At 53.0% G+C, this 25,173-nt stretch overlaps 1 protein-coding gene and 1 long non-coding RNA gene across 4 annotated transcripts in view; both read left to right on the top strand.

The window, feature by feature from the left end:
- The window catches only part of RPH3AL (rabphilin 3A like (without C2 domains)), a 214,571-nt gene extending 200,982 nt beyond the window's left edge, over positions 1-13,589 (top strand). For 2 of the 3 annotated variants that reach the window (XM_034941192.3, XM_034941190.3), the window contains 3 exons: positions 3,159-3,272; positions 5,342-5,487; positions 7,315-13,589. In XM_034941192.3, coding sequence (XP_034797083.2) covers positions 3,159-3,272; positions 5,342-5,487; positions 7,315-7,386 — 332 coding nt within the window. In that variant the 3' untranslated portion in view covers positions 7,387-13,589. Of the gene's footprint in view, positions 1-3,158; positions 4,507-5,341; positions 5,488-7,314 lie in introns of those variants that run through there. The other variant, XM_063598632.1, reaches the window with a different exon arrangement.
- Positions 13,590-19,318: 5,729 nt separating this feature from the next.
- LOC106633938 (uncharacterized) lies at positions 19,319-24,810 on the top strand. The gene is made up of 2 exons (XR_001337285.4): positions 19,319-24,075; positions 24,260-24,810. It is a non-coding gene; the product is annotated as an uncharacterized LOC106633938 (long non-coding RNA).
- Positions 24,811-25,173: the final 363 nt, after the last annotated feature.

Here is a 25,173-nt window from a genome sequence, read left to right as displayed (position 1 = left end):
AGACAATTGTTTCATGAAAACCGAGACTTTGGAAAGTCTTTTTTTTTTTTTTTTCTTTTTTGAGACAGAGTCTTGCTCTGTCGCCCAGGCTAGAGTGCAGTGGCGCAATCTCAGCTCACTGCAACCTCCACCTCCCAGGTTCAAGTGATTCTCCTGCCTCAGCCTCCCGAGTAGCTGGGAGTACAGGTGCCTGTCACAACGCCAAGCTTATTTTTGTATTTTTAGTAGAGATGGGGTTTCACTATGTTGGTCAGCCTGGTCTTGAGCTCCTGACCTCAAGTGATCCACCCGCCTTGCCCTCCCAAAGTGCTGGGATTATAGGCGTGAGCCACCACACCCAGCCCTGGAAAGTCTTGATGGAAGCAACTTGCTTTATAAAAATATATGGAATTAGGGGTGGGCAGGACAACTGTGGAAACCAAGAGGAAGAAATGGAAAAAGGAGGATTCTGCAGTTGTCCTGCTTGGCCAGGGTCTGTGGGTCCCGCTGCAATTCAGAGAAACTGCACCTGGGGTCACAGACAATGCAATACGGGTGCAGTTTATACCTGAGAGACTGTGTGGGCCAATCTTGCAGAAGCACCCAAGCCTGGCATCAAAACATTGGTGAATGGATGTACATTTCTGTGTTAAAAATTAAAACAGAATGTTTAAAGGGTAGCTATATCCTGTATTATGACTCTCACTGTTGATTACCCAGCCAAATACGGTTTCCATTTAGTCCAGAAAAGAAAAAGAGAGTTTCTCCCACAGTGCGTGTTCACTGTGACAGCATCCTCACCTCCCCTTGCTGGGATTCCAGCCCCATCCGTCTGGTTCCCTTCCGCATTTGTGAGACCGCACTGCGCGTTACTGGATGAACTGGGATGAGAGCCCAGGCCTGCTGGCTTCCAGTTCAATTCCTGCAGTGAAATCAGAGGGTTGTGAGCAGGAGCCACGGAGCCAGCCTGCCAGGATGAGAATCCGGCTCTTCTACTTACAACTTGGGCACGTGCCCCCGTTTTCTTGCCTGTGAAATGGGGGTAATGCTGTTTCCTACCTCACAGAATTGTTCTGAAACTTCAGTGAATGTGTCTATGGAAACTGCCTGGAATGCTCCCTAAGGGTCAGCTCTGACTGTACCCACATCCCTGCAGAGCATTGCCTTGGGCCTTGTCTCACCGAGTGGAGGCCTCAGAGCTGTTGTGCTTGGGTCTATTGTCTCTGTGAGTGGAGGCCTCAGAGCTGTTGTTCTTGGGTCTATTGTCTCAGTGAGTGGAGGCCTCAGAGCTGTTGGGCTTGTGTCTATTGTCTCACCGAGTGGAGGCCTCAGAGCTGATGTGCTTGGGTCTATTGTCTCAGTGAGTGGAGGCCTCAGAGCTGATGTGCTTGGGTCTATTGTCTCACAGAATCAGGCCTCAGAGCTGTTGTTCTTGGGTCTATTGTCTCAGTGAGTGGAGGCCTCAGAGCTGATGCACTTGGGTCTATTGTCTCAGTGAGTGGAGGCCTCAGAGCTGATGCGCTTGGGTCTATTGTCTCAGTGAGTGGAGGCCACAGAGCTGATGCACTTGGGTCTATTGTCTCAGTGAGTGGAGGCCTCAGAGCTGATGCACTTGGGTCTATTGTCTCAGTGAGTGGAGGCCACAGAGCTGATGCGCTTGGGTCTATTGACTCACCGAGTGGAGGCCTCAGAGCTATTGTTCTTGGGTCTATTGTCTCAGTGAGTGGAGGCCACAGAGCTGATGCACTTGGGTCTATTGTCTCTGTGAGTGGAGGCCACAGAGCTGATGCACTTGGGTCTATTGTCTCAGTGAGTGGAGGCCTCAGAGCTGTTGTGCTTGGGTCTATTGTCTCACAGAATCAGGCCTCAGAGCTGTTGTTCTTGGGTCTATTGTCTCTGTGAGTAGAGGCCTCAGAGCTGTTGTTCTTGGGTCTATTGTCTCAGTGAGTGGAGGCCTCAGAGCTGATGCGCTTGGGTCTATTGTCTCAGTGAGTGGAGGCCTCAGAGCTGATGCGCTTGGGTCTATTGTCTCAGTGAGTGGAGGCCACAGAGCTGATGCACTTGGGTCTATTGTCTCAGTGAGTGGAGGCCTCAGAGCTGTTGTTCTTGAGTCTGTTGTCTCTGTGAGTGGAGGCCTCAGAGCTGTTGTCCTTGGGTCTATTGTCTCAGTGAGTGGAGGCCTCAGAGCTGATGTGCTTGGGTCTATTGTCTCACCAAGTGGAGGCCTCAGAGCTATTGTTCTTGGGTCTATTGTCTCACTGAGTGGAGGCCTCAGAGCTGATGTGCTTGGGTCTATTGTCTCACCGAGTGGAGGCCTCAGAGCTGTTGTGCTTGTGTCTATTGTCTCAGTGAGTGGGGGCCTCAGAGCTGTTGTGCTTGGGTCTATTGTCTCACCGAGTGGAGGCCTCAGAGCTGTTGTGCTTGTGTCTATTGTCTCAGTGAGTGGGGGCCTCAGAGCTGTTGTGCTTGGGTCTATTGTCTCAGTGAGTGGAGGCCTCAGAGCTGATGTGCTTTGGTCTATTGTCTCAGTGAGTGGAGGCCTCAGAGCTGTTGTGCTTGGGTCTATTGTCTCAGTGAGTGGAGGCCTCAGAGCTGTTGTGCTTGTGTCTATTGTCTCACTGAGTGGGGGCCTCAGAGCTGATGTGCTTGGGCCTATTGTCTCAGTGAGTGGAGGCCTCAGAGCTGTTGTGCTTGGGTCTATTGTCTCACCGAGTAGAGGCCTCAGAGCTATTGTGCTTGGGTCTATTGTCTCAGTGAGTGGAGGCCTCAGAGCTGTTGTTCTTGGGTCTATTGTCTCAGTGAGTGGAGGCCTCAGAGCTGTTGTGCCTGCATCACGGTGATAATCAGCCTCCGACACGGCAAGTGGGTTCTGGTTCCACCAGAGGAACTAGAACAGGGGGTGGCATGTGGAGGTGGCTGGCCAACAGGTGAACTCTTCTCTGCTGGTCACGCTGAGCCCAGATCCCAGCCTCCTCACACCAGGACTCCCCTCTTTGTCCAGCAGAAATGTGTGTCCTCCCATCCCCAGGCCATTATTTCTTCTGCCCAAAGCGAAAGGGCCAGCTGAGCTGCTATGCCACCTGCTCATCAGCTGGGGAGGCCTGCCCTGGTCCCTCCGTCCATGCCTGCAGGTAGGGGCTGGTCGGGTGACCTCCTGTGCTGTGGTCTGTCTCTTCCAGTGGTTTCCAGTGACAGTGACAGTGACTCAGATCTTAGCTCCTCCAGCCTAGAGGACAGACTCCCACCCACTGGGGTCAGGGACCGGAAAGGCGACAAACCCTGGAAGGAGTCAGGTAAGGTGGGGAGTGAAATGCTGCTTATTGGCCGGGCACGGTGCACTCCAGCCTGGGCAACAGGAGCGAAACTCCATCTCAAAAAAAAAAAAAAAAAAAAGGAAGAAAAAGAAAAGAAATGAAACTATTAGGCCGGGCACAGTGGCTTATGTCTGTAATCCCAGCACTTTAGGAGGCCGGGGTGGGCGGATCATGAGGTCAGGAGATTGAGACCATCTTGCCCAACATGGTGAAACCCTACCTCTACTAAAAATATGAAAATTAGCTGGGTGTGGTGGCGGGTGCCTGTAATCCCAGCTACTTGGGAGGCTGAGACAGGAGAATTGCCTGAATCCAGGAGGTGGAGGTTGCTATGAGCCCAGATTGCATCACTGCACTCCAGCCTGGCGACAGATCAAGACTCCATCTCAAAAAAAAAAAAAAAAAAAAAAAGTGCTGTTTATTTCCGAAGCCCCAAGGACAGAGTGGCTTTGCTGCTTCCCAGTGGGTGTCCAAGGAGTTCTTCTACATCTGGAAGGAGAAGCAGGCCTAGGGATGGGACGACAGGCTCCTTGAGGCTCTTCTGTACACACAGCAGGGTAAGGAGGGCAGGCAAAGGACAGGAGCCAGGGCCAGCCAGGCCACCCGTGCCCTTGGCCTGCATACCTGGGACTCCTCCCATGCCCACCTGTGAGCGTTCCCCAACTGAGAGTTTGCCTCTTGAATCATGAGAGCTGAGAAAATCAGGTGCAGACCTCCCTGCACTAGGTCAGTCCTGCCGTGAAACCACCATGGGGTCCCCAGGACCTGCTGTGACCTCTGGGCCTGCATTTCCTTCTCGTTAGCAAGTGAGACAGAACGGGTGGCCTCCAAAGCGCCTTCTGACTTGGACATCCCCGAGCTCACCCTCTGGGAAACTGCTATATGAAAGAGGGTTAACGGGGGCATTGAGACTGGTATAGAGAAGGCCTGGGAGAGGAAAGGAAAGACATTTTCCTGTCCTTCAAACACACAAAGGACTTCTGGGAAAAGGGCCAGCTTCATTCGGTCACTCCACAGGTCGGAACTGGGACCCTTGAAAGAAATTTCAGGGAGGCCAATTTTAGTACAGAAGAAGAAAGGGCTCCATAATAACTGCCCCAAACAGGAATGAAATGCCTTGGGGGTCCTGTCTTGGGACCAAGACTGGGTTGGGAATGGAAGTTTGAGCTAAATCAGAGCTGGCAAAGGCCTGGCACACGTACCACCACCCCCCTCTCCGGTGACCATGGCAGACATTACTAGGTGATCATGATACTCTTTCCACAGAGCCCTGATGTGCCCTCAGAATCCTCCTCAGTGCAGTTTTCTAAGTGGCCAATATCAGTAGGTAGAGATGGTGCAAGAGATGAAAACTGTCCCCGGACCAGTGACTTCCCAGGCTCCATCAGGCTGAAGATTCTAGAGAAAATTTAGAAGAGTATAAAGGAAACTTACCTGCCAGCCTCGGTTTCCAGGGCAGGCTTTATACTCCCTTCCTCCTCCCACCATGGGCTCTTGTCCCCTGGCTCCACACCCACCCTCAGCTCTGACCAAGCAGGACTGGGAGACAAGAGAAGGTCAGCGAAGTAGCAGGCTCCACGTCTGCTCTCTTGGCCAGGCAAAGACCAGAAACCATGTTTGAGTGAAGACCCTTTAGTGAGTTAAGGCAGCAGTCAACATCTCTCTCTCATTAGGTTAACCAAAATATATATCCCCCACCCCCACCCCCATTCTGTGATAACTGTGGACTTTCATGTTGGTGATCTGTGACTTAGTGAAAAGACCTGCAGGCCCGTTCTTGGACCCACCAGCAACAGCCAGAGGGTGGGGTCGGGCCAGAGCCCGGCAGCCATGTGGGTGAGGTCAGGCCAGAGCCCGGCAGCCATGTGGGTGAGGTCAGGCCAGAGCCTGGCAGCCATGTGGGTGGGGTTGGGCCAGAGCCTGGCAGCCATGTGGGTGGGGTGGGGGGCAGACATCCCATAGAGATCTAGAGTTCCAAACGAGGAACTGGACTGAGATCACCCCGTCTTGGTTTGAGATCCATGGGGCCCACACGTGATTTCCCACAGGTGGCAGCGTGGAGGCCCCCAGGATGGGGTTCACCCACCCGCCGGGCCACCTCTCTGGGTGCCAGAGCAGCCTGGCCAGTGAGACGGGGACAGGCTCTGCCGACCCGCCAGGGGGACCCCGACCCGGGCCGACCCGAAGGGCCCCGGTGAGTACCCAACTGCTGCCTTCTCCCCTCTCCTGCCCCCGCGGCTGTGTCCTCTCTCACTCACTCCTGCCAAACTGGAGACTGGTCGGTGACATTTTCAGTTCTGCATGTTGTTTACCAAGCACTGTGCGGGAGAACAAGGTGAGCCAGACCCCATCCCTGCCTGCAAGGAACAGAGAGAGGGACCCAGAATAATGGTAGCCATCCCTAGCCACTCTCGATAATCACAGCAGTGGTTACCATCCTCTGCTACATAAAACGTGTCGGGCTCCCCTGGGGTGAACTTTCATTCTGTTGGCAGAGTGGCTGGGAGGCTTATTGTCCCATTTGATGGGTGTAGAAACCAAGGCACAGAGAGAGAGTGAGGGGAGAATCCTGGGCTCCCACCCTGCCCTGCACCTGCTGGGCCCAGCCCTGGTTGGCCCAGGATCATCCTGTGGCGGGGGTGAGGGTTCTCCTTAAACTGAAGCCAGAGAAAACTGCGCAGGTGCAGGATCAGCCGTCTCCTTCAAGAAAGAAGCCCTGGGCAGGTTGGGCCCCTCCCTGGCCAGAGGATTCGTGGGTACACGCATGCACCAGGGCAGCAGCTGATCTCCGTCCCCGGGGTGTGGAGGGCACCCGGCAGCCACCCACAGGAACGCCTGCCCCACCTCTCTCCTTCCCCACTCGATGGCTCCCAGGAGCTGCGGAGCATCCGGGAGGCATCTTTGGCTGTGGAGCAGACCCTGCCCCTCCCTCCAGCCTCCTGGAAGTCCCCCACAGAGGACAGTGTGGAATCCGGCAGCCCCGAGTTCTTGTCCCAGCCCCACGGAGGACAGTGTGGAATCCGGCAGCCCTGAGTTCTTGTCCCAGCCCCACAGAGGACAGTGTGGAATCCGGCAGCCCCGACTTCTTGTCCCAGCCCTGCCACCCACAGCCATGTGACCTTGAGCAGACCCCCAGGTTGAACCATATGAAATTGCTTTTTTTTTTTTTTTTTGAGACAGGATCTCATGCTGTTGCCCAGGCTGGAGTGCACTGGTGTGATCACCGTTCACTGCAGCCTCGACCTCCTGGGCTCCAGTGGTCTTCCTGCCTCAGCCTGCCAAGTAGCTAGGACTATAGGCAAGTGCCACCATGCCCGGCTAATTATTTTTTGTATTTTTCAAAGGGACGGGGTCTCCCTATGTTGCCCAGGCTGGTCTCGAACTCCTGGTCTGAAACAGTCCTCCCACCTTGGCCTCCCAAAGTGTTGGGATTACTGGCAGGAGCCACTGCGCCCAATTGAAATTGCATTTTTGTGGTTCAAAAACAGTGAAATATCAGCAGTTCAATATGGTTCACCCTTATATTTGATCTCTCTGTGCCCAGTTCTATTATCGGTACGGTGTCCTTCACAGGGTTCCAGGGAGACAAAATCCAGTGTCACGTGGACTGCCTTCCCCTAGGATGTCCTCAGTAAATGTCCAGTAATAAAGGGGGAAGCTGTGTGGCCCAGCGCAGAGAGAGGGTTCCCGGGCTTAAGAAACAACCTGGGGAAAGATTGGCTTAAAGGAGGGTGTTCTATTTCCGTGCCCATTTGCTCCTTCCGGCATCCCGAGGTCGCCATGTTGATCACCTGGGTTAGGAGGAGGGCCTGAAGACCAGAGGGGCAGGTGACTTTCCTGCCATCACACAGCAGAGCAGAGTGGTGCTGGTCTCCAGCTCGGGCTGAGGCACGGGTGCTGTCAGCAGAAACCTGCCTTCCCCACCAGCTCCTCCATCTCATTCCCAAAGGCCGAGCTGTCACCGGGGAGGGAGGGACTCTACTGCTGCTCACCATGTGGTGGCCTTTTCTCTCATCCGAAGGTAAAAGACACACCTGGACGAGCCCCCGCTGCTGACGCAGCTCCAGCAGGCCCCTCCAGCTGCCTGGGCTGAGGTGTCTGGTGCCTGGAACAGACTTCCCTGTGGAGGATTCCTGCCAGACCCTGCCCGGCTCCTCCCTGACTGGTCCTTGTGCCCTCACCAGACACCCTGTTGGCCACGACTCAACAAACCAGTGTTGGGAGCCGTCTGCCTCCCCAACTCAGTGCCTTTCTGCGCCCCTTCTCTCCTGGGGAGCTGTCTGCATCCGCCACCCCCTCCAACCACTGCCCTCAGCCCCCGACCTTATTTATTACCCTCCCCTCCCACACCCCCAATCTACCTGGTGATGATTTTGTGTGTGTCTTGGGTTGGGCTGGGGGGTTTCCCACATGCAGTGTCAGAGGGGCCGCCCGGTGGGGCTATCTCCATTGCTATATTAATGGCAAGACTAAATGAAACCTAGGGCACGGCCTCCGAAGCTGCGTGTGGCCCCTTAGAGGTGAGCATCAGAGCCAGAGCAGTGAGGTGGAGATTCACCCACTCTCTCCCTCTCCCTTCAGCTCTGGGAGGCAGGAGCAGTGCCCCCCTCCCTTGGGCTTGCCCAGGACTGCGGGTGAAACCTGGGTCTGTTTAGTTTCTTTGGTTTTTGTATGTTTGTTTGTTTTTGAGACAGTCTCGCTCTGTTGCCCAGGCTGGGGTGCAGTGGCACAATCACGGCTCACTGCAACCTCCACCTCCCGGTCTCAAGCGATTCTCTCACCTCAGCCTCCTGAGTAGGTGGGATTACAGGTGCCCGCCACCACACCCAGTTAATTTTTGTATTTTTAGAAGAGATGGGGTTTCTGCATGTTGGCCAGGCTGGTCTTGAACTCCTGGTCTCAAGTGATCCACCCGCCTCGGCCCCCCAAAGTGCTGGGATGACAGGTGTGAGTCACCGCACCCAGTCCTATTAGGTTTCTTTGAATCCCCTCATGGCCTGCCTGGTTTTTGCTCAGCCTGTCTTCAGCTTGAGGAGCTGGGAAGCTCTGGTGGATGCTATGAACTCACTTGCTGAAGAGCAGCCTTTAGGTGCATCCCCAGCCAGGGCACGTGGCTCCCTCAGCCATGAATTCACTTCTCTTCAGGAGGTTTGGCTTGGCATGAAAATACTTCATTCAGAGTATGGGCAAATGCTTCTGGAAAACCCTTCCCTGAAGAGAGAGAACGTGTGTGTGTGTGTCGGTGTTCACACCCTCCCATCCTTCCTGCCTCCTGCCCCAAACCCCGGGTTCCTGGGTCTGGAAGGGCCTTCTCTCCAAGCTGGGAGCTCCTGGGCCCCCACCATTCACTTTTTGTCCTTGCTGCTGGCAAACAGTAAAGAAACTCACTTTCCCTGTGGCACGTTATGCTTCAGAATTAAAACAATGAAGATTAAAATTTGCACTGAGCCAGTGTGTTGAGCGAAGACCACGATTGCCTGTGTTTCTGAGATGCGTCCGTGGAAAAATGGAAAAAACTGGTGCGTTGACTTGCTGGAAGCCTTCCTAAGCCGCAGTGAAAGGAGGGGCTAGATCTGTGTGTGTTCATGCAGCTCACACGCCTGATGCTGAACGGATAAGCAAGGCCATCTACGTACAAAAGGAAGTACACACAAATAATCAGAATGAGTTCTGCAAACACATACGTACGTATGCAAAAATGTCTTTTAAATGCACAAGGACTTCTGGTTACATGTGGTGCACTGAATATATTCATATTTTCCTCTGTCCCTCAAAACCCCACTAGAATGACATAAAGGAATGAAAATGGCATAAACCACAAAGACAAAAAGAACAGGAGAGAAGATGGCAGTGAATGACAAATACCTGAAGAGCTTTGGAAGCTGGAACAGTATGATTTGCTTAGTGTCAGCCTCAAAATGTCTACAAAGAAGGAAGCCAAGCATGAACAAGCCCATTTGCTCTGCAGAATCCCCCAAATGCACAGAACTTGGAGGGGCCAGGTGTCCCGAAGGTGGAAGTTCAGGGTGGGTCTGAGAATTGTCTTGATTGAAAGAAGGGTTTACACCCTCAAGTCCCCTCTCCTGGCCTGGTGACTGCCCTTCTCTGACCATGGCAGGAGACAGGTTTACTGCCGGCCAGTGGTGATCTGAAAAGATTCTGGATTGGGGACCCCAAGGGTAGCCAAAGGCTGGGGCAAGGTGCCTTCCTGAAATCAGGATGTAAATGGGGACGCCCTCATTCCCCTTTAAAATCCCTGATGGAGGCTGATAAAAGCCAGGCCTAGTCCCCATCCATCCACCCCCAAGGCAAGACATTTATTATTATTATTTTGAGATGGAGTTTCGCTCTTGTCACCCAGGCTGAAGTGCAATGGTATGATCTCAGCTCACCGCAACCTCCATCTCCCGGGTGCAAGCGATTCTCCTGCCTCAGCCTCAAGTGAGTAGCTGGGATTACAGGCATATGCCACCATGCCCAGCTAATTCTGTATTTTTAGTAGAGATGGGGTTTCTCCATTTTGGTCAGGCCGGTCTCAAACTCCTGACCTTGTGATCCACCTGCCTCAGCCTCCCAAAGTGCTGGGATTACAGGCATGAGCCTCTGCACCTGGCTGGCAGGACATTATTGAATTTCTCTCTGGGAAACTGATCAAAGAGAACAGATGGACAGATCCTGACACTGGGGGTTCCCCAAACAGTGGGTCTCTGCCCAGTCCACAAGCCTCACCCACATGTTCAGTGCTGCCTATTAGCTTTGCTGTGTTTCACTCGTAGTGGGGACAGCCAAGGGCACCCAACATTTGATGAAATCCAATAACTGAAAATAGAGACTCCAGTACACAGAAAAAAGGAGAGGAAAATCACCTGAAGTATTACACCTATGAAATGAGAAAAGAATTTTATTTTTTTAAAGGCAGTGTTGAAGTTCTTGAACATTAAAAATATAATAGCAGGAATTTAAAATGCATGAGAAGGGATGGAAGAGGAGAGAAAATCTCCCAGAAAGTAAAATGCATAAAAGCAAAAGAGGAAAAAGTCAAGAACATTGAACAACAACAAGATCAGCTCAACACAGAAGATCCAGCCTCCATCAAATAGGAATTTCAACCTGAGAAACAGAGAACACAGGAGAGGAGATTGTTGAAGAAATGACACAGGAATATTTCCCAGGACTGAAGGGAATGGGCTTCCATAGAGAAAGCCTGTAAGTGACCAGCACAGGGACGTGAAGCCTCCACACCCGTGTGGCCCCCTCCACCATCCTGAGCAGCAGTTTGGTGATGCCCAGTAGGCGAAGGTGGGCGCGGCCTGCAGCCATCCCTGAGGTCCTCCTGAAACACACATGCTCACTCGCCAGCTCTGGGGCGGGACCCCAGTGTGCACATCTAACATGCCGGCAGGTGACACATGGTTGAAGGGCCACTCCTTGAGTAGCATTGGTCTAGGGCAGTGGTTGTTCCCCTTGGCTGCTCACTGGAATCACCCGGGGAGCTTTAAAAGTACTCCTGGCAGACCCACCACTAGAGATTTTGGTTTATGTATCCTTGGCTGGCATCGGGATTTGTAAAGCTCTCCAGATGACTCCAAGGTGCTGGGAGGCCTCAGGACCATTTCCCTCCAGAAACTCATCTACATGGGCTCCAGGAGACATGCATGCACTGAATACAGCTCAAATTTAGAAGCAACCAGAAAAGCCTTCAACAGAAGAATAGGTACATAAATTGTGATATATGCAAACAATAGAATATTATGCAGTGGTGAAATTGAGTCACCACCCTCAGAGTATGTGTATCTCACCAATAATGCTGACAAAGAGACAGGTGGCAGAAAAATACCTGACACCATCTATATAGAGATTTCACAAACATGCAAGAATGTTATATATTAAAATATATTTTATGCAGCAAGAGAATTCAGAAACAGGAAGGATAACAAAACAACAGACTCAGGACACATCTTGGGAAGAGGAGAAATACAATTAAAGAGGAATCTTAATGTTTTATTAAGCTCAGTGATAGGTAGATGTGTTTGTAATATTTATATTTTACTTCATATTGTACATTTATATGTTTATTATAGATTTGTATTTTTTTTTTGAGATGGAGTCCTGCTCTGTCACCGAGATCACTGCAACCTCCACCTCCTGGGTTCAAGCAATTCTCCTGTCTCAGCCTCCCAAGCATGTGCCACCATGCCCAGCTAATTTTTTGTATTTTAGTAGAGACGGGGTTTCACCATGTTGGCCAGGATGGTCTCTAACTTCTGACCTTGTGGTCCACCTGTCTCAGCCTCCGAAAGTGCTGGGATTACAGGCGTGAGCCACCGCGCCTGGCCTAGATTTGTATTTTTTATATGTCAGAAATATTTTAAAGTAAATTAAGGAACTACACCAAACATTCTTATGAAATTTCAGGACACCAGGATAATCAGAAAATATCCCAAAGCCTTCCAAAGAGAGAAAAAAAAAAGTCACATACAAAGGATCAGGAATTTAAATGGCGCTGAAATTCTCAAAGCAAATTTTGAAGTCCAAGCACAGAGAAGCAAGAGCTTCTGAATTCTGAGGGCAAGCAATTTCTAAGTTGACTTTTCTATCCAGCTAGAACTTAGTGAAGTGTGAAGTTAGAATGAAGATATGTTCAGACATGTGAATTCTTGAAAAATATCACCTCCCTTGCCCTCTTTCTCAGGCAGCTACTGTAGGATGTGCTCCAACCAAACAAGGGAGAAAACCAAGAGAAAATGGGCACAAGAAACTGGAGCCCTCACACAGGACAGAATCCTCAGGGTGATGGTGGAGCTGGGTGGCTGGTCCAGCCAGCCCAGATGAGGACAGAGGAGGTGCACAAGGATATACAAGAAGCATATGTGTCTCAGGGAGATCGTAAGTGAGAGCTACATCGTGATGTTTTATAGTACATAATGCTGTATAAAATTACAAAATCAAGACATAGAATCCGCATGAGGTTTTAGATACCAAGGAACTAAAAGAGTTCTAAGGTGTCTCGAGGTGAGCAGGGGATTCCTGCTTTACGTTATAAACTTTGTAGGACAGTTACCCTTTTAAAACCTACTATATTTCATGTATAACAATGAATTTTTATGGAAAAATACACATCAAACTGCTGACAAACCCACAGGGCGGGGGCGGCGGCAGTGAGCCCAGGGCCATAGCAGATGAGTGAGTAAACACCTGCTTGGCAGAGAAAAGACAGCCTGTGGGCTGCCCTGCAGTCCCTAGGTCTACACCCGACCTGGGAACACCAGCCTGGGAGTGGCTCGGGCCTCTGCCCACAGTTCTAAACTGCAGGTGTGCTACCCACGCCTCTGTGGGACCAAAGCCCTCTCAGACCTGACGCAGATGAGCCCCCACACTCAGCCCCCACCAGAACCCCATGACTGGGCCAGACCCAGTCCCTGCAGCCCCAGGGTGGATTCCAAATGCATTTCCTAGAAGGCATTCATTAAGACGACGTCATCGTGGAAGTGTCAGCTTCAGAGCTGAGGTGGGCTGCAGATCCCTCACGGGAGCCTGCGGCTGCCTTGGAGTCAAGGGTTCTTTGTGGGCTGGTCTGGGAACCAAGAAATCCTTTCTTTATGAAACTGCTTTCTTAGTCCCAAGCAACCAACTTACAAATTAGCTTTCAGAACTGAGCCTTTCCTGGTAGAAGGTGGAAGGTATTCTGTGAAATCCGTAAAAATCAGGGCATACGGAAGGGACTGGATTTGTCCCAAATACCAGATAACCCAAGTGGTTCCTAAAAGAGGCAGCAAGTGGAGAGCTCATGAACTTTGGACCCTGGTTTCAAATCCTAGATCTGCTACTTAGTGCCTGAAAGTATGGGTGCTGCTCTGTGCCTCTGTTTTCTCATCTGTGAAATGGGGATAACACTTCCGTTCCAGGATGACTGGAAATTTAAAACTTGAGGGCCCCAGTACAGCTGCCACCACCATGACCAGTATGTCAACAGCTACCAGCTGTTTCTCCCGTAGAATTCAGTGAGGCACGTGCCTCAGGAGTGGTCAAGGTGCCATAAGAACGTGAGAAGGGTGGCAGCCTGGTACTCGGGGCACAGTAAACCTTCACGCTTCTCCCTTTGGGGCTTTGGAATAATGGTGCTTATCCACATTCATTCCTCTGTCGAGCATTAATCGGGCAGCTGCTGGTGCAGGTGCAGTGTTCTAGGCCCTGGGTTTGGTAGTGGACAAAACGGACATGGCCCCGTCCTCCTGCTGCATCTGAACCACCCAAGGGACTTGTTAGAACACAGAACACACTAATCCTACCTCGGAGTTTCTGATTCAGAGGTCTGCCGTGGGGCCGACAATGCATATTTCAGTTCCCAGGTGATGCCGAGGTTCCCATTGGAACCAGCTCACCTGTGACTCCTGGGGCTGACATCCCTAAAGCCGCACCAGCTGGGGCAAAAGATACACGGACACTGGCAGACGACCGAGGGGCAGGGGATGAGGATCCGGCTGGCAGAGAAAACGCAGCCCTCACAGCCCTGCTGCCGCGTCCCGCCCCCGACAGATGCCCGGCTCCGCGCTGTTGCTCAGCCCTGGCGCACAGGCCCAGCGGGTTAGAGGATTTCCACCCCAAACAGTGGGGGCTGGCATCTTTCCCACATGAGAAAACGCCCGCTTTCTGCCCTTGCCTCTCAGGGTCCTCAAAAGCCGGCAGTATCTGTCCTGCCTGTTCCAGCCTGTCTGTGAACCGGCGGTGGCAGCGGCGTGTTGGCACAGCAGGCTGTGGAGAGGGAAGCTGCCTGGCTCCGGGAGGGAGGCCCATCAGGACTCCAGGCCACGCCCTCCCTGGCTCCCCCGCTTCCCTCCCCGCGGCCCCCACCTCCTCTCACCAACTGGGCTTTGTTTGCTGACAACAAACAGCCTCAGTTCTACGGAGCCACGGCCAGGGAGAGAGGAAGCATCTGGCTGTGCGGGGATGACCATCACCATCACGGCCACGGTTTGTGGAGTCAGGCACCTGCAGGAGCTTTGGGGAATGGCCATCCACCTATGAGTCAGGGACATTTATTGTTCCCACTTTACAGAGGAGGAAACTGAGGCCCAGAGAAGTCAAGAGGGCCCGAATTGGAATCGGGGTAGTCGGATGCCAAAGACCACGCCCCGCAGGCTGCACTGCAAGGCCAGGGTTTGATATGAAAAAAGCTGGGGTTCCAAGGGCAGAGGATGCAGGCAGAGGATAGCCAGCTGTGTCGGCAGCACAGATGGAAACTTCCAGATGAATGGGGGAAAGTCAGCCCCTTGTCCCACTGGGGTATTTTCCCAATGCTAATGTAACAAATGAGAGTAAGTCTCAGGCAATGCAGAGATTTTGCCCCCATTCTGAAAACGGTCTCATGTCCGTGGCCCCACCTGGCTGCGAGCCCCAGGTTCTGAGCTCAGCCTTCGTTCGTCGGCACTTGGGGGTGTGTTCCTTGAAGCAGCCGCCCTTGCAGGTGCAGGGGTGGCTTTGGCTGGGAGAGTTTCCAGTAGCTTCCATGGATCAAGTGGGCTCTCAGGGCCTTTGGAGCGCAGAGCCTGTCTCTAGGCTGACCTTCAACCTCAAGGAGGGCTGTGGGAGCTGGGCCATGGAACGTGGCACCTGAACTCCAAGAAGGGGAGCTGATCCCTTGGGCCCCCAGCGCCGCTCACAGGCTCCCACAGTTGTCTCATTTTCCCACAAGCACCTGCCTCCCCTTTTTAAAAATTGCAGCAACATTACATAGAATTTAAGTATATAGTTCAGTGGCATGAAGTACATTCACAACAGTGTGTAACCATTACCATCATCCATTTCCAGAACTTTCCGTGATCCCATAAACGACTACCCATTTCCCCTCCCCCAGCCCCAGTAACCACATTTCCACTTTCTGTCTCTATTGCTGACTACCCCGGGTTTCTCATATAAGTGGAATCATATATTTGTCCTTTTGTGTCTGGCGTCTTTCACGTAACATCGTGTTTTCAAGGCCTATTCCTGTTGGAGCACGTTGATTTTTATTCCATTTTACGGCTGAATGATATTTGTGTATATCCATCATCTGCCGATGGACACTTGGGTTGGTTCCACCTTTTGGCTGCTGTGACGAAGGCTGCTATGAACATAGGTGTACAGATATCTGTTTGAGTCCCTTCTTCCAATTCTTTTGGGTAAATACCCAACAGTGGGCTGGGTGCAGTGGCTCACATCTGTAATCCCAGCACTTTGGGAGACTGATGCAGGCAGATGGCTTGAGCCCAGGAGTTTGAGACAAGCCTGGGCAATGTGGCAAGACCCCATCTCTACAAAATATACCAAAAAATTAGCCAGGCATGGTGGCCCACACCTGCAGTGCGAGCTACTAGGGAAGCTGAGGTGGGAGGATAGCTTGAGCCTGGGAAGTCGAGGCTGCAGTGAGCCATGATCATGCCATTGCACTCCAGCCTGGGTGACAGAGCCAGAACTTGTCTTAAAAAAAAAAATACCCAAGAGGAATTGTTGGATCATATGGTAATTCTAAGTTGAATTGTTTTTAGAACCATAGTCCACTGAGGCGTACCCCTTTACACTCCCACCAGCGATACACAAGGGTTTGCCTTTCCTTTGAACGCAGGATGCCATCCTCCTGAGCCCCTCACTGGCCTCCAGCACCATCCCCTGCCCCGGGAGCTTCAGCTGTTCCCCTGATGTTTGGAGTCCTCCTGGCCTCGGTGCCGGCCGCATGGGTATGTGCCCTGGGCAAGCACACAGGGCCCTGGGCTCGGTTCAGTGATCTGCTGTCGTCATCTGGAAATGCTTTGTTAGGTTGAATAACGGTCCCCCCATTTTCATTTTGCACCAGGCCCTGGGATCGTAGAGCGGGTCCTGCCTGGCCTGGCTGTCTTTCCGGGCGCAGACTCTGTAAGTGCAGCCAGATCGACAGTCCAGGCTGACCGGGATGAGTCCTCTGACTCTCTGTGGAGGGGCAGCCTGGGGAGGTGCCAGGAGTGCCTGACCGGGCGTCTGGGACACAGGTTCACATCCCGGCCCTGCCTCGAGCCCTCCGTGTTTGTCACTCCCCGTCTGTGAGATGAGAGAGTCCCTCGCTGTGTTCCCCAGAGCCCCCTGGGTGGGAGACAGGAAGTTCGGGAGGGCAGTTTGGGATGCCGCCAACAGAGTGGCTGCCGCTGACCTGTTCACTGTATTGCGATGGGTTCAGGACACACTACCCCAAAATACACCTTGGCAACTGAATGTCCTCAGCTGGAGAAACCTGAGAAGGAGCATGTGCAGGAAGGACTTTTTGACCGTCCCCTGAAGCAGGTCGGAAGCCCCTGGTGCGAGAAGCGCCCTGCTGGTACCTGGAGGAAAGGAGCATCTTATCGCGAGACCATGGAGCGGGGTTGGAACGACATGCCTGGCTCAGGCCCCGCTCACTCCACTGACCTTGTTCTCTTCGCCCAATCACGTTTCCCCACCACCTTCTACCTTCCTCGAGCTGCTGTAAGAAACACTCGCCCAATCACGTTTCCCCATCGAGCTGCCGTAGGAAACATTCGTCCAATCACGTTTCCCCATCGAGCTGCCATAAGAAACACCCAATCACGTTTCCCCATCGAGGTGCTGTAAGAAAGACTCGCCCAATCACGTTTCCCCATCAAGCTGCCGTAAGAAACACTCGCCCAATCATGTTTCCCCATCGAGGTGCCATAAGAAACACTTGCCCAATCACGTTTCCCCATCGAGCTGCCGTAGGAAACATTCGTCCAATCACGTTTCCCCATCGAGCTGCCGTAGGAAACATTCGTCCAATCACGTTTCCCCATCGAGCTGCCATAAGAAACACCCAATCACGTTTCCCCATCGAGGTGCTGTAAGAAACACTCGCCCAATCACGTTTCCCCATCAAGCTGCCGTAAGAAACACTCGCCCAATCATGTTTCCCCATCAAGGTGCCGTAAGAAACATTCGTCCAATCACGTTTCCTCATCGAGCTGCCGTAGGAAACATTCGTCCAATCACGTTTCCCCATCGAGCTGCCGTAAGAAACCCTCGGGCTCCGTGGTGCCTTCAGGTGTTCACTTCTTCATGGAGCTTCCGTGTGACGTAACACATGTTAATACATGCTCAGACTTTTCTCTGGTTAATCTGCCCCCCCCCTTTTTTTTTTTTAACAGGGGGCCCAGCCAATGAGCCTGAGGTGGCTGCAAGGAAAAAGCTCAGTTTCCTCCCCTATGACTGGTTCCCCAGTAGGAAGGAGGCTGAGGCTGGATGGGGAACTGGCCTGCCTGCAGCCTCCACCCCAGGCCACCCTGCCCTGCACTCCGCCCATGGGGGAGAGAAGCCTCCTACATAAGGTGACCAGCTGGAGGGTCCAGCTGTTGGAGGTACTAGGCAGAAGGGTCCCTCGCCAGGGGAGATGGACGGCACACAGACGCACACACACGTGTGCATACACTAGTATGTACAAACACAGAAAGGTTCACCTGTTTACAGAATACGTAGGAGGCCAGGTGCAATGGCTCATGCCTGTAATCCCAGGACTTTGGGAGGCCAAGGCAGGAGTATCACCTGAGCCCAGGAGTTCGAGACCAGCCTGGGCAATATGGAGAGATGCCATCTCCACAAAAATTTAAAAAAAAAAAAAAAAAGCCAGACGTGGTGGTGCATGCCTGTAGTACCAGCTACGCAGGAGGCTGAGAAGGGAGGATCACTTGAGCCCAAGAGTTTGAGGCTGCACTGAGCTGTGATTGTGCCACTGCACTCCAGCCTGATTGACAGAGCAAGACCCTGTCTCAAATATATGTGGAGGACCAGTGCCTTTAAATTGCTCATCCAAGTGCCAGCAAATGCTCTTCTGCACAGGGGAGGGATGAGACCAAAGGAAAACCTGGCACTGGCATTGCCCGGAGTATGTGAGGAGAAGGACCTCGCCAGGCCATGTGTGAAGAGCATTGGCAGAGCCCCTGCCATGGCTAAGTCCTGGTGTCCCCTGCAGAGCGGGGCCTTGATGCTCCAGTTTCCTGTCCCTTTCCTTTCCTCTGCAAACGGTCAGGGCTCTGACCCGCAGCGCCTGGCCCCACCCCGGGGCTGTCTTGTGCAGAAAGCAAAGCAGAGTGTGCCTCTCCTCACCCCACAGTACCGAGCAGAGGAGGCAGGCAGGAGGAGGAGGAGGCAGGAGCTCAGAGATCCTTAGGAGCCCCCGACAAGGTGCCCCCAGTCTCCACCAAGACGGCCGAAGCGCTGAGCCTTTGATGCAGACCCCAGGATGTCTGCAGCTTCTTCAGCGCCAATTACCAGAAAATAATTCAGCGTGCTCACCCCCTGCCTCTCAGCGGCTGCTCTTTGGAGACATTTTAAGTCTGACTGTACCTGCTGAGCAGCTGACAAATGAAGCTTCTCCCTCCCCGCTCCCTCCTTCCCGACTGCCATCGCCTCCACCTTTGCCCAGGCTCTTTCATGGGGAAAAGGGAACCAAAAGCTGGGCCGTGTCATCCCTGCCCCCACAGCAGGGGCCTGCCCAGATCGGTCACTGCACCTTCTTCCCAGGCTCTGCTTCCAGACGTGGCATGGCAAGGCTGGGTTCCCTAGAACCCGGCTCCTGAAGGCAGAAGTCAAGGCTTATTCACCTTTGGGTCCCTAGTTAGCTGTCAAGAAATATTGCGGATCAATGGATGCACGGATGCGTGGGTAGATGGAGAGGTAGGGGATGGGTCAGTGGGTGGTGGAGGGGTGAGGATGGTTGGGGGATGGGTGGATGGCAGGTGAGTGAGGAGATGGATGGAGGGATGGATGAGTGAGGGATGGGTGAGGAGATGGATGGGTGAGTGGGTGGAGTGGGGGATGGGTAGGGCGATAGTTGAGTGGGGAATGGGTGGGGGAAGGATGGGTGGGGGATGGGTTAACGGATGGCTGGGTGGGGGAAGGGTGAGTGGGGGCATAGGGGGTAGTTGGATGGATGGTGATTGGGTGGGGGATGTTGGGGGTGGGTGGATGGAGGATAGATGGGAGGATGGATGATGGATAGACTGATGGAGCATTGGACAGATGGATGGACAGACAGGTGCATAGATATTCTGCATGGACCAATGTGCTGAAGGACATCTGAGAGGATGGACAGATGAACAGAGGGTGGACCAGTGTCCTGATGGGAAGAAGGATGTGTGGATGGAGGGAAACACTCCAGGCCCAGGGCCTGTGTGCTCTGCATCCCTAGGGAGGGGCCAGCAGATCAGGAGCCCCAACCTACACTTCCCAGAAGCTGTGGGTCCTCGGCCAGGAGCACTCAGTTCACAGCAGCCACAGGAATCCTGGGCAGAGCAGCTCTTGAGCCCTGGTCTCTGTGCCCCAGCCTGGTCTGCGTACCTCAGAGGGCCCTTGTGTGCAGCCCTGGTCTGTGTGCCTCAGAGGGCCCTCGTGGGGAGCCCTGGTCTGTGTGCCTCAGAGGGCCCTTGTGTGGAGCCCTGGTCTGTGTGCCTCAGAGGGCCCTTGTGTGGAGCCTAAGTCTGTGTGCCCCAGCCAGCCTCAGTGACCCCCAACAAATTCCCCCCCATCAAAATCACTATAGCTGTAGTCCCAGCTACTTGGGAGGCTGAGGCAGGAGGATTGCTTGAGCACAGAAGTTGGAGGCTGTAGTGAGCCATGATCTTGCCACTGCACTCAGCCTGGGTAACAAAACAAGACCCTATTCAAAAACAGTAAATAAATGAAAGAAAACCCACTGCCACATTCCTTATGCTAATACGGCAACCCTACAGTGTTTCTACAGATGAGGATTAACTGATTTACTGGACATGTTAATTAGCCAGCCCTTGATGCGTGTGCAGATGAGATCTTACTCAAACTCATTCACACAGAAGTACGGGCATGTGTCACGTAACAACCAGGATACGACAGGGATACTTCCAAGAGATGTGTTGTCAGGCAATTTCATCATTGTGCAGACATGATAGAGAGCACGGACGTAAATCTAAGTGGCAGAACCTACAGCACACCGAGGCTATGTGGGAGAGCCTGGGCTCCTGGGCTACAAACCTCTACAGCATGTAGCAACTGTGACACCGTGGAATTATGTGTGTAGCTAATCATAGAAAGGGTACAGTAAAAATACGGCATAAAAGATGTTTTAAAATGACACAGGTGTATAGAGCACTTCCCGTGAATGGAGCTTGCGGGACTGGAGTCGCTGTGGGAGAGTCAGTGTGTGGTGAGTGTGAGGGCCCAGGGCATTACTGTCCACTCGTATGTGACTGGCAGTGTAGTAGGTGTGTTCACACCGGCGTCACCACAAACAAGGGATAACGCGTTGCACTGTGGCATTACACGCCGCAACGTCACTAGGCAACGGGAATTTTCAGATGCTTTGTAGTCTTATGGGACCACCGCTGGATATACAGCCTGTCATTGACAAACTTCGTTATACAATGCATGACTGTATTTTAAAATAAATCACTCAGGCCATAGCACCACTCTCCTCCACTCTGCTGCCTCCAGAGTGTGTAAGTACAGACAGGTCACTTGGCCAGTGCGGGCCTCAGATTCCCTGTGAAACACGAGGTCGAGTCAGACGCACTCCAGGGTCTCTGGGCCCTGAAAGTCTGTGACTTTGTGGCATCTCTGCCCTAGGCTGTGGGGTGAGACCGGGCCAGGTCGCCAGGCGCCTCACCCTGCGGGAGGGCCCTTCATCCAAGCCCAGCGGCTCTTGCAGAACCTGAGAGCTGTGCCAGGCGCACCTGGGAGAGCAAATCAGCCGGACTCTAAATTGGGGTCCAGAGCCATCTCCCTCTGAAAGAGCTGATGACATGGTTTGGATCTGTGTCCCCCCCGCGTGTCATGTCCAATTGTAACCCTCAGCGTTGGAGGTGGCGCCTGGTGGGAAGCGACTAGATCTCGGGGGCGGTTTTCCCATGACTGGTTGAGCACCATCCGCCTTGGTGAGTCCTCACGAGCTCGGCCATTTACAAGTGGGTAGCACCTCCCGCCTCACTCTCTTGCTGCTGCGCTGACCGTGTGGCATGCCTGCTTCCCCTTAGCCTTCTGCCATGATTGTAAGTTTCTTGAGGCCTCCTCAGAAGCTGAGCACATGCCAGCATCAAGCTTCCTGTACAGCCTGAGGAACCGTGAGCCCATTACTTTGCTTTTCTTTACCAATTACCCAGCCTTGGGTACTTTATAGCAGTGCAAGAAAGGACTAATACAGCCAGGGATGGTGACCGGCAAGGCCTGGAACCAGACCCCAAATGTGGCCTTCCCCAGCTCTTACGGCCTTCCAAGTCTAAGCTGACAGCTCGGCATTGTTGCAGGTGGAAACACACCTGGATTTTCTGAACAGCTGGGGAGGGAACAGCTCCTCTTGGAGAGGAATTGTCTTCGTTTAGGAAAAATGCTTTTAAAGGGCACATTTCAATCCGGGGCCAAGGCCACAAAAGAGACGTTAGAAACGAACAAAATTTAGAGGAAAGAGCAGAGGTCAGAGTGAGGGGTTGAGGCAGGAGGTCCCTGAGTGAAGCTCCCTTCCACCCCTGCATCCCCCACACTTTCAGGGGGCGGCCAAAGGAGTTGTGTGTCATGTTCCATTTGATGCTGTTTGCACTACAGTGATCTCAGCGCCCCCATCCCACCCCAGACGTCTGCGGTGTCTCCCACACCCAGGTGCCTTGTGCCTGTGGATTGCACTACAGTGATCTCAGCGCCCCCATCCCACCCCAGATGTCTGCGGTGTCTCCCACACCCAGGTGCCTTGTGCCTGTGGATTGCACTACAGTGATCTCAGCGCCCCCATCCCACTCCAGACGTCTGCGGTGTCTCCGACACCCAGGTGCCTTGTGCCTGTGGATTGCACTACGGTGATCTCAGCGCCCCCATCCCACCCCAAACGTCTGCGGTGTCTCCGACACCCAGACGCTTTGTGCCTATGGATCTGGGGGGAACGGGGGCTGAATGTCACATCTGAGTCTCTGCGATTCAGAAACGTGTGCAAGCACACATATCGACCTCAACACCGAATTAACTCAGCCAAAGCAGGCCTCAGAGCCACAGGTGATATTACAGAAACCTTAGCAAGGGCTTCGGCCTTCCCCAGGACACAGACATGACCTGGCACTTTTAGTGCAATGAGGAGCGGGAGACCACAGGCAGAGTGAGCAACCATCCAGGTTTTCCAGGACCAATGGGTTTCACAAGATGCAGGACTTTCAGGGCTAAAACCAGGAAAGTTCCCAGCAAACTGGGGAGAGTTGATCCCTGAAAACAGCCACCACCTGGGTCAGATGGACCCCAGCTGGAGGCCAGACTGGGTCTTTACACACTTGCCCTGAGTTAGCGCTCACATTAAAGGAATAATGGGGGGTGGACACCATTCCCTCCACTTCACAGAGGAGGAAACTGAGGCTGAGAGAAGTCCGTCGACTTGCACAGGACCACACCGCCGGCGAGTGACAGAGCGAGGATTTGAGCCCAAGGCCCGTGCTCTTAAGCTGTGTGTTGTCACGTGGTATCCGGAGGATCCTCGACTTGTCAAAAACTGAAATCAACACCCTCAACAGCCTTACTCTGTGCCCCGGTCCAGGGCCTGGCCCAGGAGTCCCCTTGCTTTCTGTAGCCCTCTCTGCATTCCTACCAATGCCTTTGCCTTCCTAGGACCACCCCCTGCCTGTAGGTCGCAGTAGCCCTCTGCCACCCTTCCCACGTATCAGCCTGGCAGAGCCCCGTGGAATTTCATCACACAAGCCCCTCTGGATTCAGAAGAATCACAAATGCTGCCTGGTTTCTGTCCTCAGCCCCCTCCCCACTGTGTCCCTGTCCCAAACACCCCCTGACCCTCCGCCAAGCCTGCAGGCAGCACCTCCCTCGTCTGCTCCTCCCTCAGGAAACAGCATTTCCCGCCCAGCCTGGGGATTTCCAAGCTGGAAATTCAAACAGCTCAGCACGGAATAGGCTCCAACAGGGTCAGGTAACGGAAATAACAAGATGGTAAATTATTCCAGGGAAAGGGCAATTTTCCTCATATGCTGCCTGACTCTGAGAACACTGTGATCATGGTGGAAATTGGAGGGTCAGAGCTGGTGTCTAGGGAAAGAGAAAGGAAGGCACTGTGCCCGCTGCTGTCAGTGAAGCCCCAGGTGTGAGAGAGGGTGTGAGGTCAATCCCAGGCTGGGCCCACAGCCAGGCACGTCCTCGCTAGAGGCCCAGGACCTGCCACCAGCCACAGCTGAAGAGGCTGGGGCGTCAAGGCAGAAAGCCAACATCCCGGAGTCATACAAATGCACGTTCTCTTCCCAGCTCTGGCACATACCAGCTGTGTGACCTTAGGTAAGTAACTTGACCTCTCTGAGCCTCCTGGACACAGCAGTAGCGAGGGCTACATGAAATAACGTGGGGCACATGGTCAGAACGGTGCAGCAGTAAATGGCAGCTGCCCACTCCCGTGATCAGAGGGCTCTGGGTGCGACCTGCAGCAGGGCGTGGTGGAAACTGCCATGAGATGCAGGACCCTCCAATTATCTAGCGGGCCAGGCCCATCTCAGAGGAACAGCTCCAGAGGTGAGTGCACACCACTGCTAATTCTGCAGAGGGTCGGGTCTGACTCCTACCTCCCACCCAGCCAAGGCTCTCACCTGTGTACCCTCTCCTGTCTCTGAGGCTTCCAGGTGATGGAAGTTTATCCTTTCCCTTGCCTGTTTGTGTTTTGTTGTGGTTTTATGATTGCTTTTTAGCCCGTTTTATGGAAATCTTTCTAAGATGTACTAGGAGCACCTCCTTTGTCCAGATCAACGTAGAAGTGTCTTGTAAACTTCGATGACTCGGTGCTGTGGAAGTAAGGAGACCTCTTTGCCCCTACACTGCCTGACCCTGGCGTATTGGAGCTGCCTCCTTCTCCAGCCCCAGACAGCCCTCCCAGCTTCCTCTTGAATCTGCAGCCGGTTACCCCTGGGGAGACCAAGCCTTGCTGGTGGAGGGGAGATAAACAAGCTCACCAAATCATTATTCTTAATTTGCAGGAAGGCCAAAGCTCCCTCTGAGCCGAGCTCTATTCTGAAGACATTTTTTACTGTTTAGAAGCCTTTGATTCCTTTACTTCCCAGCAACTGGCTGAGTTCCCAGGGCTGAAGTTGCCTTGAAGTTTGACTGCTGAATAAGAAAAAGAGTTTACCTCTGTTTTGTTGTTAATCCAGAGTTTGAGCTGGGAGCATAAAGATTTCAACATACCGAATAGGATTTCTTCAACTAGATTGTTTTGGAAAATACAAATATGACATCTGAGAAGGACGGATACAAAAGAAAAAGAAGTCTCAGTTCCAGGCTAAGGTGGACGGAAAGGGGGTGCCCTAAGGAGGCTCGAACCTGAGACAGTCTGTGAACCAGAAAAACCTCCCCTAGAGTTTGGGGGCTGGCGTGCAGCTGCTCACATTTTTATCTTGCTAAATTAAGAATATAAAATAAGAACCATTGGATAAGATCACCCTTATTTTAGAAAAGAGAGGGGAAAAGTCAACAAAAAAAAGCTGTTTTTTTTTTTAATTAAAGGGATTTAACTTTATGAAAAACTTCCTACATTGCCCTGTGCTTTTCTTATTTTGTCATGGGTGAGTAAAGCTGTCAGCTTGTCGGCTTCTGTAAACCACCAGGGTAGGACCAAGACTTGGAGGCCGGATACTAGAATGCCTGGGTTCCAAGCTCGGGATCCTGCTGTGAACGCCTGGGTTCCAGGGTCGGGATCCTGCTGTGGACACCTGGATTCCAAACTCGGGATCCTGCTCTGGACGCCTGGGTTCCAGGGTCGGGATCCTGCTGTGGACGCCTGGGTTCCAGGGTCGGGATCCTGCTGTGGACGCCTGGGTTCCAGGGTCGGGATCCTGCTGTGGACGCCTGGGTTCCAGGGTCGGGATCCTGCTGTGGACGCCTGGGTTCCAGG

Source organism: Pan paniscus, chromosome 19, assembly GCF_029289425.2.
Source record: "Pan paniscus chromosome 19, NHGRI_mPanPan1-v2.0_pri, whole genome shotgun sequence".
Classification (NCBI taxonomy): Eukaryota; Metazoa; Chordata; class Mammalia; order Primates; family Hominidae; genus Pan; species Pan paniscus.
Note: the sequence above shows the minus strand (reverse complement) of the source record. Positions and strands in the feature narration are given on the sequence as shown.